General features: G+C 45.6%; 1 protein-coding gene across 3 annotated transcripts; it reads left to right on the top strand.

The window, feature by feature from the left end:
* Positions 1 to 2,265: 2,265 nt before the first annotated feature.
* On the top strand, positions 2,266 to 25,328 carry Sec24c (SEC24 homolog C, COPII coat complex component). Of its 3 annotated transcripts, none has more exons than XM_027387545.2 (23): positions 2,266 to 2,418; positions 4,145 to 4,344; positions 8,223 to 8,358; positions 12,841 to 13,013; positions 13,391 to 13,762; positions 14,322 to 14,458; positions 17,184 to 17,295; positions 17,547 to 17,674; positions 19,156 to 19,294; positions 19,506 to 19,621; positions 19,798 to 19,922; positions 20,057 to 20,248; positions 20,456 to 20,549; positions 20,732 to 20,848; positions 21,231 to 21,401; positions 21,830 to 21,926; positions 22,003 to 22,148; positions 22,271 to 22,409; positions 22,545 to 22,663; positions 22,758 to 22,937; positions 23,139 to 23,330; positions 23,566 to 23,655; positions 24,091 to 25,326. In XM_027387545.2, the coding sequence occupies exons 2-23, from the start codon at positions 4,173 to 4,175 to the stop codon at positions 24,229 to 24,231; spliced, it is 3,288 nt and encodes a 1,095-aa protein (XP_027243346.1). In that variant the 5' UTR covers positions 2,266 to 2,418; positions 4,145 to 4,172; the 3' UTR covers positions 24,232 to 25,326. The 3 variants fall into 3 exon arrangements, with proteins under 3 accessions (XP_027243346.1, XP_027243347.1, XP_035308167.1); XM_027387546.2 differs by lacking the exon at positions 2,266 to 2,418 and adding an exon at positions 2,482 to 2,761 and having other exon boundaries at positions 24,091 to 25,328; XM_035452276.1 differs by lacking the exon at positions 2,266 to 2,418 and adding an exon at positions 3,632 to 4,009 and having other exon boundaries at positions 24,091 to 25,328.
* Positions 25,329 to 25,332: the final 4 nt, after the last annotated feature.

Raw genomic sequence — 25,332 nt, 5'->3', positions numbered from 1 at the left:
TTTAATCCAGCACTGGGGAGGCAGAGACAGGTAGACCTCTGAGTTCAAGTCCAGCCTGTGTAGTTGTCCCGACCCTCGGGACAGCAACCTAGAGCAAGAAGTTCAGGGAGGGGAATGGAGACAAGAGATGCGAGAGAATGACCACAAGACAGGATTCTGATCAAGTGTCGAATTTTATTTTTTCCAGGCTAGCTTATATAGTCAGTCGTACGGGGCAAAGGGGAGGGGGAGAAAAGGTCAAGAGCCAGGTGTTAGTTTAAGCAGGATGTTAGAAAACTATAGAAGGAGGATATTGGCAGGGTAAAAAGTTCATGGGTGGTAGGGAGAGGGAGGGTTACCTAGGTAAGTGGTGGGGTGAGGGAGGGTTGCTTAGGTAAGTCACGGGACACGGGAGGGTTGCTTAGGCAAGTGGGCCTGTGGTTGGAACAAAGGATTGACGTCTGGGTCATGTTGTTCCTTCTGGGTGCTCATGCTTCTAGAAGCCATTTATAATCAAAAGACAGTTCTATAACCCTGTGGCCTGCCAAGTTTGGCCTAAAGGTTCATGCCAAGCTGTATGGCTCCCAAAAAGCCTGGTCTACAGAGCAAGTTCCAGGACAGCCAAGGCTACACAGAGAAACCCTGTCTCCTAACAAACAAACAAACAAAAAACAAAACGAAAAAACAAGAGAGAAAAAAAAATGAGCCAGGCATTGGTGGTGCACGTCTTTAATCCCAGCACTCGGGAGGCAGAGGCAGGCGGATCTCTGTGAGTTTGAGCGAGTGCCAGGATAGGCTCCAAAGCTACACAGAGAAACCCTGTCTCGAAAAAAAAAAAAAAAAAAAAAGAAAAGAAAAAAGAAAAACAAGAAAAAGAAGAAAAATGAATTTACATTTCTAAAAAGTCCCAGCTGATACTGATACCATTGATTTCAGGATGTACTGACATTACTTTAGAACTGGACAGAAACAGGGCTGGTGACAAAGAACATTGGCTGCTCTTGCAGACTACCTGGCTTTGATTCCCAGCATCATAACAAACATCTGTAACTCCAGTTCCAGGGGATCCAGTGCCCTCTTCTGGTCTCTGCAGGAACTGCAGCCACAAGGTGCACAGATACACATTCAGGCAAAACACCCATACACAAAAAAAGATAACTGGGCAGTAACAACTGCCTGGTTAGTAACTCATATGCAAACTGAAGTCCCCATTTTTTTAAAAGTATGCACTACTGTATAACTATTACATATAAAAGCAAAACATTTTACTTACGCTGTTCATGAGACCTAGGACCTGAGTTGATCCAAAGAAGTGTTTAAAGCTGTGTGAATAAGTCGCACCGTAGAGGTGGACGTATAAAAACTGTGAATTCAAAAAATGCCGGGCGTCGGTGGCGCACGCCTTTAATCCCAGCACTTGGGAGGCAGAGGCAGATGGATCTCTTGTGAGTTCGAGACCAGCCTGGTCTACAAGAGCTAGTTCCAGGACAGCCTCCAAAGCCACAGGTAAACCCTGTCTCGAAAAACAAAAACAAAAAAACAAAAAACAAAAAAAATTTTAAAAAGTGTGAATTCAAGGTGACCCTTACATATCCAGTTTCAGAACAAAAAACCGACGGCGGCAGAGGGGGGACGGGAGAAGGAGCAACAATTACTGATTAGTTACATTTATTCTTTAGAGTTATAATTACAGAAAGAATTCTACCTATTTTTAACAGAGATCAGGGAGATCTTTTGGCTCTAGTAGAGTTTGCTTCTGTAAATAAAAAGGCACGGCATAAAATAGTAAACAACTAATCTTTATTGAACACTATACTAGACAATTATGAAATGTCTCTAAATCCATTGCAACTCGATGCTCGATAGGCATTATTTTCGTTGTAGTAAAGAAGTGAAGAAGTGTCCAAGCATTGAACTAAGGGACCCAAACTCGAACACATAAGCACACAACCTCATAGCAAGGGTAGTACCGTGTCACCACCACGCGTGGCTCAAAGGTCGGGGGGTAAGATCTACCTGCGGGACGCAAATCAATGGGTGAAAGGTTAACAGGAAGTGGCTACAAGACTAGAGGTTCTTAATGTGTCACAGCATGACAGAGGAGGCGTTACTAAAATAGTTTTCTCAACACCCTCTCAGCTGGTAAAGCCATAAAGAGTCTGTAATATCTGGAAGAAAACAAAAACAAAAACAAAAACAAAGCATGATTCTCAGGGTTGCTGCCCAGACAGCAGCCACAACGGGAGATAACAAAGGCGCATGCGCGGCATCCGGGTTTCCGGATGCGCGCCTAAGGCCGACGTGGCAAAGGGGTGGCTCCCCCAGTCCTACAGCATGGGGCGGAACTTCCGGGGACGGCACGCCAGCTCCCTCGGAACCGGAAGTGGAGCCTGGGATCCTTGACGTTAGGAACGAAGTCGAACCTGGATCTGGAGCCGGGTGAGGAGTGGCATCGCGAGGTTGCGCGGTGGGGAGGAATGCTGAGGAGAGGCCAGGGTATTTCTGGTCTGGCCGTGGTCCGGTTTTAGAGGAAAGGGAGGAGCCTGGAGGCGGGGTCTGGGAAGAGACCCTCACCTCCCGCATCCGTGACCGGCGATCGGTCCCAGACCCCTCCCTTCACCTCCTGGCCCAGGTTCCGGCTCTCGCCTCGCCTTCCCGGAATGTTGAAGGGCTTTAGAAGCTTGGTCTTTACTGCTTAATGAACCGGCCCTCATCGTGGCCCTAGAGGCTGGCGTGGCTTGCTGATCTCGATCCCTGGAGCTCCCAAGCCTCTGCATCTCGGGTACTTTCAGAGTTCTAGGAGGCTTGCCCCGCCCCTTTGGGTTGTCACCCTCGACTGTCCACCTAGAATGGAGTCAAGATTGGAGTTTGACTCCAAGCTTATTGCGTTGCTCTCTCTCTTGACCTGAGGAAGTTAAAGTGAGAGGGACGTCTCCCAAGCTCACTGTCAGTGGCATGTGTAAGGTTTAGGGTTTGGAAGGACAGTTCCTAAAATGGCTTTGACTTTACAGAGTTACCAGTCCGGTAGCAGTTCATCTTTTGGGCTTTGCTAGCAGACCTGAGTGAGAGGTCACACTCTTCCTGGGCCCCCTTCTGCCTGTAGAATAATTAGAATGATAAGATTGTTTAGATCTGCTGTCCCCCTTCTTGGAATGACCCTTGAAAGGACCTCCAACTCATCCCTCTGTTGCTGGGCAAGACTGCAATAGTTTTGATAGCGACCTATCAAGCAAACATTAGAACAGAAACCGAATTACCCGACATGCTTTTGGATTTAGAATACCCATACTCCTCTGCTTGAGGAATGAAATGAATGAACTTGTAATGGAATATTGCTTGCTAGGTATTCAGGTGTTCTCTACCTTTTTTTTTTTTTCTTCTCTGTGTAGCTCTGGCTGTCCTGGAACTCTCTCTCTCTGTAGACCAGGGTAGCCTTGAACTCAAAGAGATCTTCCTGCCTCTGCCTCTCAAGTGCTGGAACTAAAGGCGTGCACCATGACTGCTCAGCTATTGTTTTTTGATTTTGCTTTTTTGTCTTTGCAGGATTAATACACTGTTCTCATGGAAAGTCTGGGGTCAGAGTATCATTTGGATTATTGTAGGTCAGAGAAAGATGCCATTTCTCCCAGACAATTCTACAGTTGTCTTTTGTGGGGGAGGGATTTTAGTTGATCCATTTTTAATTTTTTTTGTGTGTTAGTAGTTCAAAACAGCTCAGCACATTTGAAGTTACTCAAGTGTTTATTGCCTGAATGGATGAGTTGATGGTAGACAGAATGAATGGAAAGTGGAAACATTGTTTTATTTACTTGTAACATCATGGTATTTATCAGCCAGGGGACTCTGTGTGACTAGACACTGAAAATCATACCACTGGAGAATGTCTGCTGTTCTGTTCCATTAGGTCTGTCTGAAGTTGAAATTTATACCTTCTTGGCAGTGACACAACATGGGGTTCACAGTAACTAAATCCTTGCTTTGAAGAAAGTGACTGGGTACTGGCTGGGGCAGGAAGTTACTGAGATCTGTGGTAATGTGGAAACAGTTTATCTGATCACTGCCTGATAAGGCCAATCCCTTTTTGTCTTTTCCTTCCTTCCCTGAATAGTTGCGCTCTCCTCAGAAAGTGTTTTGACTAATTTCTTTCTTTTCCTTCCTCCAATAGGTAAGATCAAATCGGGGATGCTCTCATAATGAATGTCAATCAATCAGCTCCACCTGTTCCACCATTTGGGCAGAACCAGCCCATCTACCCAGGGTATCATCAGTCCAGTTATGGTGGGCAACCAGGACCTGCAGTAGCTGCTACTCCCTATGGAGCCTACAATGGCCCAGTGCCAGGGTATCAGCAAATACCTCCCCAAGGTATGTTTCCAGGTTCCTTTTGAGTGGAGGAAGGGAATGAGCAGTCTTCACATTAGATTGTATTGCTCTGACGAAGCTGCTTAAGGACTGTGATTAAAGAACATGAATCTGGCTCGCCCCATGAGGCATACAAAGGTATGTCTCACCCTGTTTTTACATTTGTGACTGTTGCCACCATAAGACACCTAATGGGAATGAATTCCAGATTCAATTAACAGCTGACTTCTGTGGATGTCACCCCGGACAGTCTCACCTGGCTGCATTGTTAAGAGCTAGACAAGGGTTGTAGTCACAGGTTTTCCATTGCCTACTGATTTCAAGTTTGCCTGACATCACTTGTTCCTCATACGTGTTGAGAATGCTTATTTGACTTCTAGTTCTGACTATAAAATGACTCTGAGACACATTTATGTGTAAATGAATCTGGGAGGAAAAGTGTATTTGTATGGCTGACTTTTAGTATTCCTAGTCTCTTGTTGTATTTTGTTTTCCTTTGCTTGGGTTTCATTTTCTTAGATGTTTGACAATATCAGTGAAATAAGAAAACTTATTGCATTAGACTCTATGCCCCCAGCCCTCAGTGTTTTGTTTTATGTTACTTTTTCAAGAATAGCTCATTCTCTGCATGCTACCAGGCAGACTTGCAATGTTATTAACAGAAGACTTTTGGGTTTGGCTCTCTGATTACTTAGAGCAATGCCAAATGCTGTGTTGCTTAAGAAAGTAGATTCCACAGGCACAGGCCTGTAATCCTGTGAGGGAAGCTGCAGCAGGAGGATTGTGGGTTCAAGGCCTGCCTGTGCTATAGAGTAAATTCAAGTTCAGCTTAGGTAACAGAGTAAGATTCAGTCTAAAAATAAAAAGTGAAAAAGAAGATATAAATCATTAACAAAATGCTTGCCTAACATGTATGAGATCCTAGGTTCAATCCCCAGAACCACCAAAAAAAACAAAAACAAAAACAAAAAAAACCAAAAAACCCATAAAGACGGATGGGGTTAAAGGCTTGAGGTAGCTCAGCAGGTAAGGTGCTTACCACTAAGCATAATGACCTGAACTCAATCCCTGAGACCCACACCGTAGAAGGAGGTAACAAGTTGTCTTCTGATCTCCACACAAAATAAATGCATCAGTGTAATTTTATGGGGGTAAGAGAGATGGCTTAGTGGCACTTTTTAATTCTTGTAGAAGACCCGAGTTCAATTCCCAGCACCCACATGGCAGCTCATAACCATAACTCCAGTTTCAAGAGACCCAGTACCCTCTTCTGACCTCTGCAGGCACCAGTCGTCTGGGAACTTGCTCTGTAGATCAGGCTGGCCCAAAACTTAGAGGTTTGCCTGCCTCTGCCTCCTGAGTACTGGAATTAAAGGCCTAGATTACCACACCTGGCTCTAGAGTACATTTAATAAAGAGGGGAAGAAGGTACCAGTCAGTCAAGGCATGAACAGGTTTTGAAAATGAATGAAATATTACCATTTTAGTCACACTGTAAAAAAAAACAAAAACCAGTAAAGTGCTAAAATTAGATCTTGGTTCTATAGAAAAGCCTTGTTCTGGGTTGAAACTTTGATGGGACAGAGTCCACTTCTGCTCTGTTAAGTTTGACTTCAGAATGGAGCTGTCATTGTCTTCTGAGAGAAGTTTGTCACAAAAGGGAAATCTATCTGCTTCTGTTATTGTTTGTGAGCAAGTTTGGCTTCTGAATCTGATCTCTCCTGGGGGTCAGAAACATTTCAACAGTGATTTTCCAAGTAACTCATCATTTGTTTGTGCTGCAGTATGGCTAAGCTTAGTGGGAGTAGTTTGGAGGGGAGATCTGATCCAAGCAAAGGACAGAGAGACCAGATTTTGTGAGAATGTAGGTAACAAGCATTAACAACGGGATAAGCCATCTGTCAGGATAGATCTCTTGGAGAAAAAAAAAGCCTCTGACTTGTGAGAGTTTTATCAAACATGGAAGTGTGTAAAAAAAAAAAAAGCATGATAGGATATATAAAATATACCAAGCGCTTTTAATCCCAGCACTCGGGAGGCAGAGGCAAGTGGATCTCTGTGAGTTCCAGGCCAGCCTGGTCTTCAGAGCGAGTGCCAGGATAGGCTCCAAAGCTACACAGAGAAACCCTGTCTCGAAAAACAAAATAGATAAATAAATTAAAAATAAATAAAATATACCAAGAAGAGAGAATCAGAACAGCCCTCAGGGGAGTGCCTTTCTTGTGGAAGAGCATTTGACTAGCATGTCTGAAGCCCTGGACTCAGTACCCAGCCCTGTAAAACAAAACAAACAAATAACATCCCCCTTCAGTTTCTTGAACTTCTGATCCTCTTGACTCCCAAATGCCAGGATTATAGGGATACATCCCCATATGCTTTATTTTAGATTTATTTTCTTTACTGGTGAGAATGTTTTGTCTGTGTGTATGCATTGAGAAGTCAGAAGACGGAGTCAGACCCTCCGGAATTTGATTACAGATGGTTGTGAGCCACCATATGGGTGCTAGGATTGGAACATAGGTCTTTGCAATTAAAACCCAGGTCCTGAACTATTAAGCCATCTTTCCAAGCACTCTCTGCCAGGCAGCTTTTTATGTGGTGCTGGGGGTTGAATCCAAGGCTTCATACTAGGCAAAAAACTGACCACATCTCCAGCCCCTTAGTTTCTTTCTCCTTTTTCTTTTATCTTTTCTTCCTTCCCTTTATCCCTCCTTTCTTTGTATTTACTTTCTCTGGAGACAGGGTCCCACTATGTAGCTCTGGCTGTTGTAGAACTCAATATGTCGACCAGGCTGACCTTGAAACTCTGCCTAGTAAGTGCTCCCATTAAAGGCATGTACCACCACACCTGGCCACCTCCCTAGTTTCTTTCTTTTCTTTTTTTCTTCTCTTTCTTTAAAGATTTATTTATTATTTATACAGTCTTCTGTCTGCAGATACGCCTGTAGGTCAGAAGAGGGCACCAGATCTCATTACAGATGGTTGTGAGCCATCATGTGGTTGCTGGGAATTGAACTCAAGACCTCTGGAAGAGCAGTGAGTGCTCTTTAACCTCTGAGCCATCTCTCCAGCCCCCTCCCTAGTTTCTTATAGAATAGTCCACTATATTCTTGCTCATCATCTTCTGTACCACCTTTCTCTGTATCCTCCAAGTTTGTTTGTTTGTTTGTTTGTTTGTTTGTTTCTTTTTTCTGTTTAACGAGGCAGGGTTTATCTGTGTAAAAGCCCTGACTGTCCTGGAACTTGCTTTGTAGACCTGCTTCTGCCTCCCGAGGACTGGGATCAAAGGGATGCACCACTGCCATCCAGCTGTCCTCCAAGTTTCTAAGTTGTGGAGTTAGATATTTTCCTAAGAAGGGATGAAGGCTGTCTTAGATTGAGTGAGAGGGTGTGTGTGTGTGTGTGTGTGTGTGTGTGTGTGTGTGTGTGTGTGTGTGTTGATCAAAGGAAGGTCCTCCATGTGTTGCTCTGCCTAGCTTCACCCTAATATGTTGAAGAAAGTAGCCTATTTGTTGGATATCCACATGCCAAATACTGCTGTAGTGAGAGTTGTATGGCATCCTTTTTTTTTTTTTTTTTTTAAATTTTATTTATTTATTTATTATGTATACAGTCTTCTGCCTGCATGCCAGCAGAGGGCACCAGATCTCATTCAAGGTGCTTGTGAGCCACCATGTGGTTGCTGGGAATTGAACTCAGGACCTCTGGAAGAACAGTCAGTGCTCTTAAACGCTGAGCCATCTCTCCAGCCTGGCATCCTTTTTTGTTGTGTAGGTAGAGTCAGTGAATGTTTCTTTTGTTGATTCTTGCTTTGCAGTCCTGCCTCAAAGTGGAGGAGAAAGTTGTTTCCCAATCATTTAGTTTCTGTCTTTCATCCTCAGGTGTACCGAGAGCCCCACCTTCTTCAGGGGTACCTCCAGCCTCAACAATGCAAGCCCCCTGTGGTCAGACTGCATATGGCCAGTTTGGTCAAGGTGATATACAGAATGGGCCAAGCTCCACAGCTCAGATGCAAAGGTATGTACTGGGTGAGCCTAAAATCAGCATAATGAAAGTGGATTATGAATGTGTGAGGATCTTTTTTTTTTTTAATTCTCTTAGATTCTTTCTTCTCCTCCCTCTATCCTGTTTATCTTCTTTCAATTATTTTCATTATATTTATTTATTTTGTATGTTGTCCCGGCCATCTGGGCACCACGCGAGCTCACACCTTGATGTGCTGCAGTCACCAAAGAACCTGGAATGAAAGAGTCAGGGGGCACAAAGAACAACAGCAAGACAGGCTTTCTGATCAAGCTGCAAATTTTTATTTTTCATAGAGACCTTATATAGTGTTGCCAGGCGGGAAGCTTGTCAGGCAGGGAGAGGCCGTTTGAGGCCATTTGCCTGATAACCAGACCATGGAATGTCCCTGTGTGTGAGTCCTTGAAGGCAAGCGGGGAGTGCAGGATGCTTGGCAAGGTCGGATAGTGCAGGTGCTTAGATAGTTGGGTTACAGAATGCATGGGGGCAAGGGTTGCTAGGTAACCTGACTGTGAAATGTTTCTTTCTTTCTATAAGCTACTTCTGTAAGCCCAAATGCTATTTGGGGAGGGAAGAACTGAAGGCAGCTATTTTCTTTTAACATAATGGGTTATTTTTTTGTTTGTTTGTTTTTGAGGATTTTATTCATTTTTTATGTATACAGTGTTCTCCCTGCATGCTAGAAGAGGGCGCCAGATTTCATTACAGATGATTGTGAGCCACCATGTGGTGCTTGGATTTGAACTCAGGATCTCTGGAAGAGCAGCCAGGACTCTTAACCTCTGAGCTATCTCTCTAGCACCCCATAATGGGTTATTCTTAAAATGCTGGCAACTTTCTCTGAAGCAGTTCAAGTGTCTTACAGGTCTAAGGTTATTTTTGCCATGGCTCCCGACAGTATCTATGAATGATATGTGTGTGGGCATGTGTGCCGTAGGGTACATGTGGAGGGTCAGCGGACACCTTGTAGGAATTGTTCTGTCCTTCCAGCATGTGGGTTTTGGGGATCAGAGTCACAAAGATCTGTACCCACTAAGCCATGTTGCCAGTCCTTGCCTTCTTCTTCCCAGGTTACAGGTACTACTAATGTCTAGCCCTATTATGGATCCATGTTAGTACTTCGGCTCGTTTCCATATTATCTTTCTGTGAACCTGAATTTCTTCCTCTTTATCAGACATTTTCACAGTGGTTCTAGTCCCCATGAGCCTCTGCTAGGGGGGAAACTGGAAGAGGGAGCTCAGAATTGTTTGTGTCACCCCTTTTTTACTAGACCAAGCAACTAAGTAGGACTGATTGGTTAAATGTACATGCCAGTCAGGAAATGAAAAGACTCAGAAGGAAAGCTCATCAATAATGAGAACTTGAGAAACCCCTGTTACAGGACAGAAATCATGTCTGTCAGAACATTGTTTGTAATAGTTTAAAAAATATAATTGGGTAGCGACGAGAAAGTGAAAAAGTCCTTTCTGGAACTTACCAAGTGCTTGTATTCATAAATTAGCACTGAATATAAGTCTTAGAAAGGCAATGTGGGACACAATAGACGATGATAGACAAACAGATATACCTAAAGATGCAAGATAGGGTAAGGATGTGGGTTATTTGTGAGGAGGTTGGAGCTATTTTAAACAGGCTGGTCAGGTGAGCCTCTGTGAAGTATTTGAGACTTTAGTGGGATGGAGAAGTAAGCCATGGAAGACCTGAGGGAAGAGTATTTTAGGTGGAGGGTATAGTAAATGGAAAGGCGCTGAAGTGGAAATTTATATGGTGGACATGAAGAAGAGGTCAATGTATAGTTGGAGTGTCGTCAGTAGTGTAGTCAGTAGTAAAGCCCTGGAAAAATATTCAATAGTGAGGTAAGAGAGAGACCTATAGAGAGTGAGTGTTTCAGGGTGGGGGGGCTGGAGAGGTGGCTCAGCATTAACAGCTCTTGCAGAGGACTTGGCTTCAGTTTCCAGCACCCACATGGAGGCTCACAACCATCCATAACTCCCGTTCCAGGGGATTCAAGCCCTCTTTGGGCCTCTTTGGGTACCCGGCACATATGTGGTACACATACATGTCTGCGGATCTTTCTGTCCCACCTGCAGTCTCCCAAATAACCACACAGAAACTTCTTATTAATTATGAAAGCTTGCCTAACAGCCTAGGCTTGTTTCTAACTAGCTCTTATAACTTAAATTAACGTATTTCTATTAATTTACATGTTGACAAATGGCTCATGGTTTGTTACCTCATCTCCTCATGTCATGCTTTTCCTTCATCTGGCTGGCAACTCCGCCCTTTTCTTCCCACAGATCTTTTTGCCCTAAAGTCCTGCCTATACCTCCTGCCTAGCTATTGGCTGTGCAGCTTGTTTTTTTTTTTTTTTTTTTTTTTCCTCTTTGGTTTTTCGAGACAGGGTTTCTCTGTGTAGCTTTGGAGCCTATCCTGGCACTCGATCTGGAGACCAGGCTGGCCTCAAACTCACAGAGATCCATCTCTGCCTCCCGAGCACTGGGATTAAAGGCGTGCACCACCAACGCCTGGCCATTGTCATTTTTTTATCTTTTGGTTTTTTGGAGACAGGGTTTCTCTTTGTAACAGCTCTGGCTGTCCTAGAACTAGCTCTGTAGACCAGGCTGGCCTTAAACTCACAGACATCTGCCTGCTGCTGCCTCCCAAGTACTGGGATTAAAGGCATGCATGCACCGCCACTGCCTGGCCTCTATTCCGTTGTTTTGTTGTAGGGTTAGATTAAAAAGAAAAATTGTAGATACTATATGGAGATGTGGTGGAGCACTTGACAGAATAACACTGGGCAGCTGATAACATTAATCCACACTACTAGAGCAACATAATTAGTCTGTCAAGATTCATTGAGCATCTGCTGTATGGTTAACAGTATGTTCAGTATTGTGCACTACAAAATAATGCAATGCCCAACAAAGAGCAGAATTACTAGTTGGAAGCAGCATTAGGGATGGGGGAATAGTTCACCATTATAGTACTTGCTTGCCTACTTGCAAGTCACTGTGTTCAAGTCCCAGCACAACACACACATAAACAGATACCAGTTGAAGGAAAATTGACTGGCTGGCTGGCTAAAACTAAAGAACAGATGGAGCTGATCAAACAGAAAGTACTAGTTATTTAGTAGAGGTAAAATGAGGCAGGGAGGGAGGGCCTGGGGAGAAGGTTCGGTGGGTAAAGTGCCTGACGACTTGGGTTCGACCCCATAACCAATTCCAGATGCATGGTGCACACAGTGCACTCTCTCAGTGAGATGGGATGTGGGGACAGGAAAATTGGGCAAGCCTGAGGGCCAGTTAGCCTGGAGTATGCTGTACAGTAGATACTAGAACATGGTAGAATTTGAGAACTGATGTCTGAAAGGTGTCTTCCAAACTACACACACACAACTACACACTCACCCTGGCACGAACGTGGATATTCATGCACTCACAGGGAAAAAAATGGGCATGCATGCACTCACTGAGATAGGATGTCACTGTGTAGCTCTGGCTGCCCTAGAACTCACTCTGGAGACCAGGCTGGCCTCAAATTCACAGAGATCCACCTGCCTCTGCCCTCCCAGTGTTGGGATTAATGGCTTGTGCCACTACATCTGGCTAAAAAGAAAAAAAAATATTAAACTGAATTAATTTTAAAGAGTGTAAGTCAGAATTTCAGTGTAAGAGACTACTGTTTTGATGGCTTTAATCCATCCCAAGTCCCAGATGGAGTGTCTATGTTGCAAATATCTGCAATAAGATCTTCATGAGACATCAGAGCAGCTGCCTACATTTGGTGTCTAGTGAAACTGGCATGATTAGTATTCATATTTGAATGCATTGTCATTGTGCGAGTGTCTAAGGTAGTTATTCAAGTGCTCAGGTATTGCTAGTTCTTCCGAAAGGGTACTTGGTGCATCATTTCTCTAATCCTTCCTTGGAACAGCGAGCATCATCCTTCCAGTTAGTATCTAATGCCAGTCTCAGACAACCTGCTTCCTTAGCTCACTGATTGTTCTCACACCATCCCAAGATGAAGTCATAGATACTCTAGTTGAACAATCAAGTTATATTGATTTGTCTCAGTGTTTCTTGAGTAGGCACTTGCAGTGAATCTGCTTATGTGTGCCTTTCCTTTCAACTTCTTCAGGTGTAGATTACAAAACTGAGGCAGTTTGTCCACATAGGACTGAGGCTAAGGAGATGATAACTTCTCAATCAAACTAAACATTATTTGACCTGAGGGTGCTTGGTATTTGTAGAGTAAACCTAGTGGAAAGTAAGCTTTGCCACAAATCTTTTTTTGTGTAGACAATCAAAAATTCATTTGGCCACAACTACACAAGTATGAAGCTATCAAAGATCTCAGGATGAACATAAAATTCCAGAACACAATGTAGCTTCCTGTAATGGTGTGGAACTCTGCCAACTTCAACAGACATCTCACCCTTGTAGTCACCCCTGCTTTCATTCTCTTTACAGGCTTCAGGGGTCTCAGCAGTTTGGGTCCCCATTGGCTCCTGTGGTCAGCCAGCCAGCCGTGCTTCAGCCCTATGGCCCTCCCCCCACAAGTACACAGGTGACTGCACAGCTTGCTGGAATGCAGATCAGTGGTGCTGTGTCCCAAGCCCCTCCCTCTTCTGGGTTGGGCTATGGTAAGTAGTAGTGGGACCGGGATGCTATCATCCACTTTTAAGAAGTTATGGTTCTGGTGCATGGCTTTAATCCCAGCACTTGGGAGGCAGAGACGGGCAGATTTCTGTCAGTTCGAGACCAGCATGATCTGCAAGAACTAGTTAGTTCCAGGACAGCCTCCAAAGCCATAGAGAAACCCTGTCTCGAAAACGACCCCCCTCAAAAAAAAAAAAAAAATACAAAGAAGTTTTGGTTCTGGGCATACTTTTTTACTTCCTGTGCCTTTGAGTTCCAGATACAGAGACAGTCATATTTGTTTCTTTTTGGTGGGATAGAAAGAATTTACCATACGAGGCAGAATGACTGGGCCTCCATCTCTGCCTCTTATGTTTCTCAGGTCCACCAACATCATTGGCCTCAGCCTCAGGAAGTTTCCCTAACTCTGGTCCATATGGCTCCTATCCTCAGAGCCAGGCTCCTCCCCTTAGCCAGGCTCAAGGTCATCCTGGAGTCCAGCCTCCCCTGCGATCTGCCCCACCACTGGCTTCCAGCTTCACATCCCCAGCTTCAGGTGGTCCTCGGATGCCTTCCATGACTGGTCCACTCCCGCCTGGACAGGGCTTTGGGAGTCTCCCAGTGAGCCAGCCCAACCACGTATCCTCGACTCCTGCTCATGCCCTGCCCCCAGGCACCCAGATGACTGGCCCCCCAGGACCACCACCACCTATGCACTCCCCTCAGCAGCCAGGTTATCAGCTGCAGCAAAATGGTGAGTTGTCCTACCCCTGTTACTCTCCTCTTCCCCTCACCCCAAGCATCTGGCTATAAGCCAAAGCCTTCAGCTATTCAGGGCTTTTTTTTTTTTTTTTTTTTTTTTTTTTAGATTTATTTATTATATATACAGGGTTCAGTCTGCATGTATGCCTGAAGGACAGAATAGGGCACCAGATCTCATTATAGATGGTTGTGAGCCACCATGTGGTTATTGGGAATTGAAATCAGGACCTCTAGAAGAGCAGCCAGTGCTCTTAACCTCTGAACTGTCTCTCCAGCCCCTATTCAGGGCTTTTTGTTTGTCTTGGTACTGCTTGCTAAGTAGTAAATTAGATGGACAGCTTTGAGGTACCATTACTAGGATGTGAGAGGTTTATATGACATTTTTCTTGTCTCTTAGTTCATTCAGATAGTGTGGGCTTTCTTTGAGTGTCTTCCTCAGGCACAGGTACACCCCATAATCTGCTTCAAAGAGTCCAGTTATTTTCCTGAGTCCTTTAGCAGAGATAGGGAAGGGATTTTGAGTTTGTCAACTTTGTGCCCTTGTTTCTCAGGTTCCTTTGGTCCAGCCCGCGGCCCTCAGCCTAATTATGAGAGCCCGTACCCTGGAACACCTACCTTTGGCAGTCAGCCTGGGCCTCCTCAGCCACTGCCTCCTAAGCGCCTGGACCCTGATGCCATCCCCAGCCCTGTAAGTAGGTGCTTATGTGGTCTTGGGAAAACACATGTCTGCCAGATGAGCAGGCTAACCTAGATGAGATGTTTGCTTGGCATTTTCTGATAACATTCCCTTTTCGCCGGGCATTGGTGGCGCACGCCTTTAATCCCAGCACTCGGGAGGCAGAGGCATGCGGATCTCTGTGAGTTCCAGGCCAGTCGGGTCTCTAGAGCGAGTGCCAGGATAGGCTCCAAAGCTACCCAGAGAAACCCTGTCTCAAAAAACAAAAACAAAACAAAACAAAACAAAAAAAATTCCCTTTTCAATCATCATCTTGACGATTTAGAATTTAGATGTGACGTCTAAACTTTTGAAATGGAATTTGAAGTCCCCAAAGTCTTTTAGGGCAGTTTTAATCCACAGCTATATAGAGGAGAAAGGGGAACCAAGAGTGATCAGTCATGTTGGTAAAGCTCTGGGTTGAGGCCTATGTTCTGTTGTTTTTGGAAATAATAACAACACTGTCACCTTTGCCATTCTGTGTAGTAGTGGCCAGGTATCACTCCGTAGATCTAGTAGGACATCATTCTTGATTGCTAGAGCAGATAGGAGCTCTCTGGTGTTAGGTGATCAGAGCAGGAAAGCCTCACTGGTTCCTCTCTGCTCCTATATGGGTAGTTTTATCAGACTACCAGTACTATGCCCCCAGTACTATTGATTGGCAGGTCCCTGCTGTGTGGATGAGGAGCAATCATAGTGTATAAAGGCAGTGTGCTTGTAAAGTTCATTGAGGAAGCTGCTTGTCCCCCAGAGCTAATGGAATCCTCAGCCCTTCCTTATCAGACATGGGTAGAGTAGTTCTTCCACTTGGGCCCACTTTATAACCTGTCTGTAACATCGATGTCAGTTACCTCTTCATACTTAGCCATTGTCATATTCCATTCGTTCTCTTCCCTCTTCCTTTGGGGAACTACCATGGTTAGGAAGCTTGTTAGCTGAGGGGAACCCAAGAGTACTGACAGCCCCTCCTTCTCTCTTCCTTGGAAGAAGAGCCTAGCTGGATGGCCAAGGCATCTTCCAGCATGAGTTCTTAGGTGTAGGTTTGGCCTGCTAGGGAACTTCCTGTTCCTCAAGGTTTTTCCCATTAGGGCTTCCTTAAAGAGTCCTGCTTGTCTCCTGCTTGCTCCACCTGACTTTATCTTGCTCCATGGTAGTCTGAGTCACTGAGGCCTCCTTATGAGGCCTCTGTTGGTCTAGAGAGACTTGGAATTCCAGATCTACTGGGTCCCTGACTTCCACAGTCCAAGCTGGGCTCCAGCTCTTCATGTCTGATTCACCAGAGTTAGTGAAGTAACACTGCCTCTCGTTCTTTTGTCTCCCTCCCTGTATACCCCTGCTGCCTTTATTATTAAAACACTAAAAGCAACTTAATGAGCTGCCTCCTCAGCAGAAAACCAGGCACAGAATAGACCCTGATGCCATTCCTAGTCCAGTAAGTGCAGGGGTGGGAGTGTGTGCTTGTCATCCCTGTGTTAGTGCCACTCATGCATGCCTGTGACTTCACCTCATCCGCCATGTCCATCCCTTTCCATTCTCTTCCCTGAGCCCTTCTAGATCCTTGCTTTTATAAGCTGAAGGATATGCATGCCCCCAGTCACCATGTATGGAAGAGGAAGCAAGCTGTTAGCAGTGCCTTGAGTATGGGACGGTGGATGGTCAGGCTCTGAGGGTGGGCCTGGTAGCATGTTAAGCTTTGGTTTCAGTCCTGCTGGCTCCTCCAGGGGCTTGTGTGTGGCATGTGGTGGAACCAGACAGAGTCAAGCAGCAGATCTTTAAAGTTTGATGTGAGGAGAAATGTTCTAGTGGGTGGCTATGAACGTCCAGGTTCATGGCATTTCTTACAAGGGAGGAGATTGCTTGTTCTGGGAGAGTGTGGGCCACCTTCTCATCTGGGGAGTCAGACTGTGGCGTATCTCCAAGCTTCGGCTCTTTCTGCTGCTGGATACAGTCTTATTTGCCCTTTACTTTTTCTGGTTTTATCAAATTCATCTTGAAGTAACTGACCAAAGGTCACCAGTGTGAACAAGGGTCTGATTGCCAGCTTTGCATATCCTTTTTGTTTTGTTCTCCTCAATGTCTTGTCACAAGTAGAAGTTTGAGGGCTGGGCCATAAGGATTGGGCATTTACCCTCTCCTCTATGGACCCACCAGTGCTCACCTGAAAGGAAGGCAGCATTTGCTTCCTTACTTTTCCAGATCATTTCTGGCTGTTGAATTCTCTCCTCCCCGTGTTCCTTGTTAATTTCATTGAGTGTAGAGCCATTCCAGGTAGATTCATTTCTACATGGGTTTCTGTTATCTGTTCTTGCTCTGACTCAGTGTGTCTTCTGGAGAGGGAGGGAGGAAAAGTTGATGGGGATGGAGAGTGGAATCTAATCATGCCTTATGGTTTGGGGTCAGAGTTGAAGCTTTCCTGGAGTGGGAGGAATAAAAGGGTATTCACTAATGACTGGAGGTCAGGGGGGATTTTACCAGAAAGTCCATTCTCACCAAGGCCCACCCAGCATCTCCTACCAGCTGGTGGGAAGTGGAAAGCCAGCATTGTAGCATTTGATATGGACTACAAAAGACAGCATGCCTGGTGCATGAAGTGGGTTTTTTTGGCAAGTTCTTTGTTCTTGTGCTACAGTCTGGCCTGCCTTTGTCTTGGAACTTCTTTTTCTCTTATCATATCACTCATTTACCTTTTTTCCTTCAGATTCAGGTTATTGAAGATGATAGGAACAACCGGGGTTCAGAGCCATTTGTTACTGGTGTACGGGGACAGGTGCCACCCTTAGTCACCACCAACTTCCTGGTGAAAGACCAAGGTGAGATGAACTTTAACATCTGTTGCCCTATGCAGCTAATTCTCTAAGGCTGTCAGCCATGGACCATACTTTTACTGGTCTTTAACCAGAGACCAGCTGCCCGCCCCGCCCCTCCCCACCTCTTCCCGAAGTCCTTCAGGGGGCTAAAGGCATTGGCCGCTTTTAACTTCTGTGAGGTGGCGTGACTTAGCAATGCAGAGCCGATAGCTAAAGGTTTCTGGGATGTGACTCAAATCTTCTGCCTTCTCCAGGGAATGCAAGTCCCCGCTACATTCGATGCACATCCTATAATATCCCTTGCACAGCTGACATGGCTAAGCAGGCTCAGGTGCCTCTGGCAGCTGTCATCAAGCCACTGGCAAGGCTGCCCCCAGAAGAGGTAAGTCTCAGAAGGGCTGGAATACAATGAAACAAATGGAGGCAATGATGCCTCTTTCTAGATGGCATTCTGACTGACATGCAAGACATCTTGGTTGGGCAGGATGGGACAGTATTTTTGTATTTTTCTTTCTCAGGACCCAAACTTGGTAGCAGTAGTAGGAATGAAAGCAAAAGCCAAATAAATGACTTAGTGAGACCAGGGTTCAAAGGAGGGAACAAGTGAAAAGAATCAGAGCCAGTGGATGTGGAGGCTCACACCTGTAATTGTAGCACTCAGGAAACTAAAACAGGAGACCTTGGAGTTCTAGCCCAGCCTGGCTACACAGTAGACTCCATCTCAAAACAAACAAAGGATGCAGAGGCAGGCAGATTCCTGTGACTTTAAAGCTAGTCAGGGCCCTGTCTTAAAATACAATAAAATTGGTAGGGTCAACCTAACTAATTTCTAGAGGCAAGACAGCACATAGATGTAGGAATTTCTCATTGTGTGGTCAAATCTCTAGATGATAACAAGTGTATTACTTTTTTTTTTAAATCTTCGGTTAGGTAGGACTATTAGGAAGGCATATAAAGGAGAAGCTACTATTGTATCCAGTATTCCATTCCTCACCTGGCTTGGGCCCTCATCTGCCAATCCAGTACCTGACAGCAGCATTTTTTTTTTTTTTCTTCAAGACAGGGCTTCTCTGTACACCTGCTCCTGGAACTCACCCTGTTGACCAGACTTGTCTCAAACTTAGAATCTATGTGCCACCATGACTGACCAAAGCATTTTTAAAAATTAAGTAGCTTTTTATTTAGACCTTGAGAAGTAACACTTGGCCAGGCTGGGGGTTCACACCTTTAATCCCTGCACTTAGGAGGCAGAGGCAGAGGATCTCTGTGAATTCAAGACCAGCCAGCCTGGTCTACAGAGTTCTGAGATAGCCAGGGCCACACAGAGAAACCCTGTCTGTCTCCAAAGTATCACTTAGGTACTTGAGAGTTCTCTAGAACTGTAACCTCAAGGCTCAGGGTATGTCTGCTTTCTCACTTTCATTTTGAATGCTAGGGAGATGCTTTTCGTATTTGTAAGATGACGTCTACCTGGGACAGCAGTGGGTGTCACAGAATTCTTTTGTGAGTGATGGGGGTATAGCTATGCAGAGGCGGAAGTGGAAGTCATCTCTAGGACAGTAGAAGAAATTCTGTATAAATGTTGTCTTTCTCTTCATACACTCATGGTAGTCTCTGGCTTGCTCCCTCTACTTTTTATGAATAAATGCATTCCGGGATAGGAAATAAAAAGAGAGAGAACTGGAGGTTTTCCAGTGATCAGTACCCTTATCATTGTCCTCATTCCCTTGTACTTGTATTCCTCCTCCAGACAGAGTACCTGAGCCATGCTGCCTCTCCCTCCAGTCTGTATCATGTGTTGCCATGTCTAACCCCACTGTAGCTAGTGTCCCTCCATCTGAGCCCCTTCCCTTTGTTCCTTAGGCTTCACCATATGTTGTGGACCATGGGGAATCTGGCCCTCTACGCTGTAATCGCTGCAAAGCATACATGTGTCCTCTCATGACGTTCATCGAGGGAGGGAGGCGCTTCCAGTGCTCCTTTTGCAGCTGTATCAATGATGGTATGCTGTGGAGGCTGAGCTTTGTGGGGAAGGCTTGCATCTCCATTGTTCTCTCTCGTTAGATAGCTAAGGGAGCATTGCTCAGGAGCTGGGGAAGCAGGGCACAGAAGAGGACATGGGGTATTGGAATGGTATGAAGGATCTCAGCTAGGAGTTGGCATACTAAGATTGAGGGTGAACCTTTGAGTAACTTACTGCATCCTCCCCACAGTTCCCCCCCAGTATTTTCAACATCTGGACCATACCGGCAAACGTGTGGATGCTTATGACCGTCCTGAGCTGTCCCTGGGCTCTTATGAATTCTTGGCCACTGTAGATTACTGCAAGGTGAGGGAAGGTAGTGGGAGAGGAGAGGTAGTGGGTGGAAGATTGTGAGACAGCCCAAAATAGCTGTTATCATTTCCCTTACCCTATCATGGCCCCTTTGATGCTCACTGCATTGCCCTCTAGTCTCCTGGCCTACTACTGTGTTCCGATGCGTTCAACATTTTCTTCCTCTACAGAACAATAAGTTCCCAAGTCCTCCTGCCTTTATCTTTATGATTGATGTCTCCTATAACGCCATCAGGACTGGTCTTGTTCGGCTCCTCTGTGAGGAGCTCAAGTCACTCTTAGACTACTTGCCTAGGTGAGAGTTGAGGAAGAACTGCTTTCCTTTGGTTAATGGGTGTCTGGGTTGACTGAGCAAGTGGAACATTATGTCATCAAGTTGTGGGTGGAGAAAAAGGTGACCAGTCTGGGTAACAATGTCACCTTCCACAGGGAGGGTGGAGCAGAAGAGTCAGCAATCCGAGTTGGCTTTGTCACCTACAATAAGGTGCTCCACTTCTACAATGTGAAGAGCTCCTTGGCTCAACCACAGATGATGGTTGTATCTGATGTGGCTGACATGTTTGTGCCACTGCTGGATGGCTTCCTGGTCAATGTCAAAGAGTCCCGAGCAGTTATCACCAGGTAAGTGCCAGATGGTGGAGATGAGAGGGAGTGGGAAGGTACAACCATAGAAGACCAGGGAGTTGAGCAGAGGGGTTAGTAGATGGGCAAGGGTGTGGTCCGGGAGTTTTCAATCTGGCAGCCAGATTACTAGTACAGGAATTGAGAATAGAGGCCTCTAAAATCTGGGTGGCAATTTTGGTTGTCTGCCATCATCTGTCTTTTCAGCTTATTGGATAAGATCCCAGAAATGTTTGCAGATACAAGAGAGACAGAGACAGTATTTGCCCCGGTTATCCAGGCTGGGATGGAAGCTCTGAAGGTAAGGCAGGAGTCCCTGGCAACCTCCTCCCTTGCTTTCCTCTGATCATGTTATTTACTGGAAAACAGCCTTAGTAAGTGACTGATAACTGTCTTGCAAGTCAGCCCATTTCACACAGCTAGTGCCTAATAAATGACAAAGAAAAAGATAAAATGGACGAGTAATTTTTTCTTTTTTCCTAGGCTGCCGAGTGTGCAGGAAAGCTGTTTCTGTTCCACACATCCTTGCCCATTGCAGAGGCCCCAGGGAAGCTGAAGAATAGAGATGACAGGAAGTTGCTCAACACAGACAAGGAGAAGGTGTGGGATTTGAGAGGGAGAGGGACGTCCCATAACAGAGGAAGGTGGTCACCTTCCATTGTCAGCTCTTCCATATTAGCCAGCTGGATTGGGATTACATTCTGCCCTCTCACGTGTCCCATCTGTGACTGTCAACCCACTCACAAAATGCTTGGTGGACTTGACTTTTTCTCTTTTTCATTTTTGCTCTTTTGAGATTTGGTCTAGCTATGTAGCCCAGGCTGGCCTCATACTTGTAGTGATCTTCTTATCTCTGCTTCCTGTGTGCTGGGATTATAGGTGTGCTTGAACACAAGCCACACCTTTCCTTTTTCTCTTCCCTTCCCTTCCGCCTTCCTTTTCCTTCTCTCTTACATAGGACATTTCTTCTGTTCCCCTGCAGACTCTCTTCCAGCCCCAGACAGGTGCCTACCAGACTCTGGCCAAAGAATGCGTGGCCCAGGGCTGCTGTGTGGACCTCTTCCTCTTCCCTAACCAGTATGTCGATGTGGCCACACTCTCCGTTGTCCCCCAGCTCACTGGAGGCTCCGTCTACAAATACGCCTGCTTTCAGGTATACAGTTCTGGGTGTGGGAATATCTGCTTATATGTGGAGTGGCTCTTTAGCTACTAACTTATTAGTGGTATGTGAATTTGAGCCCAGAGCATAGTGGTTAGGTGCATGGGTCTTCAAGTCAGCCCTGGGTTGATATTGATATTGATATTGGCATAGGATAATCATTTCATTATTCATCTTCTGTCCTTTCATCTTCAAAGTAGAGTTTACTAATTGGGATTTGTCTACAGAATTAAACAATTATATATAAAACATTTTGTGTACTACCTGATATGTCATGAATCTATAAATGCTTCATTGTCATTGTCATCCTTATTTTCACTGTTACTATGGTGAAGCAGGCTTGTAGAGTGGAAGGGATACAGGGAGACTGCCTGCAGGGTGAGCTGTGTGGTCAGTGATGTGACTCTGGGCCTGGGCTGTAGGTGGAGAATGACCAGGAACGGTTCTTGAGTGACCTGCGTCGGGATGTACAGAAGGTGGTTGGCTTTGATGCTGTGATGCGGGTTCGGACAAGTACTGGTGAGTTCTGCTTGAGGCTAACTCTGGTTGAAGCACATGTCCTATCTTTAGCTCTGACTTATCCCTGTGGCTTCAGGTATCCGTGCTGTAGATTTCTTTGGAGCTTTCTACATGAGCAATACAACAGATGTGGAGTTGGCTGGACTAGATGAGGACAAGACAGTGACTGTGGAATTCAAGCATGATGACCGGCTCAATGAAGAGAGTGGAGCCCTACTACAGGTGGCAGGCGGGAGACAGGGGGCAGAGGATGGAAGTGCTGGAGGCATTCACTGGGAAGATGATAAGGGGTGGGTGGAATTTTGAGGGAGGAGTGTGAGTTCCCTCTTTCTCTCTTCCCCTAGTGTGCCCTGCTTTATACCAGCTGTGCAGGGCAGCGTCGGCTCCGCATCCACAACCTGGCCCTAAACTGCTGCACCCAGTTGGCTGATCTGTATCGAAACTGTGAGACTGACACACTCATCAACTACATGGCCAAGTTTGGTGAGGGTAGACGCAGGGCAGGGTGGGATAGGGGATGAGAGAAAGGGTCAGGATGGTCAACCATTCAGCACTCTGGAGTAGGTGTGATGGTGTGAAGATGCACGTGAAAGGAAGCTGTCTCTCCTTCCCATATAGCATACCGGGGTGTTGTGAATAGCCCTGTGAAGACTGTACGTGACACTCTCATCACCCAGTGTGCCCAGATCCTGGCCTGCTATAGAAAGAACTGTGCCAGCCCATCTTCTGCAGGACAGGTGGGACAAGAATGCTAGCAGAGGGGTTGTTTCAACTTTTGCATTGTAGAGGTATTTCCCATGATCATTGACTTTATTTCCATAAATCCCTCAGTTGATCCTTCCTGAGTGTATGAAGCTACTCCCAGTTTACCTGAACTGTGTGTTGAAGAGTGATGTTCTGCAGCCTGGAGCCGAGGTCACTACTGATGACCGTGCCTATGTTCGACAGCTGGTTTCCTCCATGGATGTGGCCGAGACCAATGTCTTCTTCTACCCTCGGCTTCTACCACTGGTGCGATTGAGGATTGGACTATGAGACATATTGAGGACAGGGCCTCTAAGAAGGAGGGGATGGCATTACTTTATTGCTTACACGAAGGAATTTGTTTCTATGTACATTTCACATTGCTATCTGGAGACTTAGCCTTTTGAGTTTGTGTGTGTAAAGGAGTGTCTTGTAGTTTTTGGTGACTTTTTTTCCCTTTTTGTCTAGACAAAGTCTCCCATCGACAGTACCTCTGAACCACCAGCAGTTCGAGCATCTGAAGAACGTTTAAGCAGTGGCGATATATATTTGTTGGAAAATGGGCTCAACCTCTTTGTCTGGGTGGGAGCAAGCGTCCAGCAAGGTGTTGTCCAGAGCCTTTTCAACGTCTCCTCCTTCAGTCAGATCACCAGTGGCTTGGTGAGAACAGGGTGTCAAGGATAATATGGGTATGGAAAAACACTTTGGTGATTTGACTTCGGGTCAATGAAGTCATTATGCTGGTCCCTTTACATATCAGAGAACACTTTGGGCAAGGGGGGATGCTGTCAAGTTTTTTCAGGCTTCCTCATTTCAGATGATAACTAAGTCTGTATTGCTCCCTCTTGATAGACTTAAGTACTTTATCATAGTAATGAATAAATTTTTGTTCCAGAGTGTTCTGCCAGTTCTGGATAATCCACTGTCCAAGAAGGTTCGAGGCCTCATTGATAGCTTAAGGGCACAGAGAATGCGGTACATGAAGGTAACACAGATCTTATTTGTTTTGTGGTGGTAGTGGTGCTGGATATTGAATCCTAGGCCTTCTGTATGCCAGGCAAACACTCCGACTGAGCAACATTCCAGCACAGCAACACAGATCAGATTCCTAGATTTTTTTTTTTTTTTTAACTTTGTCAAGTCAACAAGAAGGACCATGGGGAGGGAGAGTCTTTTTTTTAATTATTTATTTATTTTATGTGCATTGGTGTTTTGCCTGCATGTATGTCTGTGTGAGGGTGTCAGATCTTGGAGTTACAGTTTTGAACAGCCATATGGGTGCTTGGAATTGAACCTGGGTCCTCTGGGAGAACAGCCAGTACTCTTAACCACTCAGCCATCCCTCCAGCCCCTGTAGGGAGAGAGTCTTAAGTATTTCATTACCAATGACCTTTCCTCACAACCTGTTTTCTGGCTGTAGCTTATCGTGGTGAAACAGGAAGACAAGCTGGAGATGCTGTTCAAGCACTTCCTGGTAGAAGACAAGAGCCTAAGTGGAGGTGCATCCTATGTGGACTTTCTCTGTCATATGCACAAGGAGATTCGGCAGCTACTGAGCTAAAGCAAGTCGGTAAATGGTATAGGGTCCCAGGCCAACTTCCAGAAAGTACCCCAGGATGGCAGAGAAATTGGGACAGTTCCATATCTTATGAGTCATGTAAGCTGACCTCAGTCTCTTTAGGGGGGGGAGGGCAAGATATAAGGAGACACCTTCTTTCTGGGCTCAAATATCCTCTACCACTGTCATGTCCTGCTGATGGAAGGTGCCCTAGTCCCCTTACTCTACCCTCTTTCTCCTGCTAATCCTGTTGTAATGAATGTAGTTTATCAGTTCACTGTATATGATCTAGTGTTGGGGGTTTGGAGGCAGCGAGGCCCTGGCAATACTGAGTCCCTCTGGACCAGCCTCCAAGAGGAAAGGGGCAGGCAGGAAGGAGTGAGAACCCCAGGGTTATTACAGGAGGTGGCAAATTCAGCTCCGTGTCATCAACAACTTCCTATATTAGGGATTAAATATACAGGTGCACAAGAGCTGGGGTACAGACTGTAGGTGGTGGAGAGTAAAGTAGTTGGGGCCTGGTGGTCAGTAGCAAAATTATAGTTACTGAGGATGGATGACTAGTTGTCTCTCTACTTCCATTGTGTGTGCTCTCTCTCCCCTGCTATGATTGGTGAGCACTTCGTGGACAGAAGCACATAGCTAGAGATGAATGAGCCTGGGGACTGAATTGCAAAGCATATTAACACCTAGGGGAGGTAGCGGCCTCCTTTCCAGCCGGAGAAGCCCCCAATACTGGATGGTTCTGTAGAGAGCCTGATGGTCAACTTGCAATACCTCACAGAGCCAGCCCACATCCCACTCAGCTCCCACCAGAAACACAGCTTAAGCCGGGCGTTGTTGGGGAGAAGCAGAGATGGCTGGAGCCCTCCCTGTCTTCCTGTGCCTGGACATTACTGGGCTTTGGTATTGACTGAGTGGTTGACAGTTATCTTCCAACTCCAATTGGCTGGGGCAGGACAAGGGCTAGGATTGATGGTGTCAGGCTTGCCTGCTCCCAGCCCGGGATGCCCCTGCTCTGGACCTTTCATTTCTTTTCATTGGTTTATTTTTCAATGCATCTTTAATTTGTAAAGAAATAAAATAAGATGTAACCAGTATCCC

Source organism: Cricetulus griseus (assembly GCF_003668045.3).
Source record: "Cricetulus griseus strain 17A/GY chromosome 1 unlocalized genomic scaffold, alternate assembly CriGri-PICRH-1.0 chr1_1, whole genome shotgun sequence".
Taxonomy (NCBI): Eukaryota; Metazoa; Chordata; class Mammalia; order Rodentia; family Cricetidae; genus Cricetulus; species Cricetulus griseus.
This window is presented reverse-complemented; position numbering and strand designations above follow the sequence as displayed.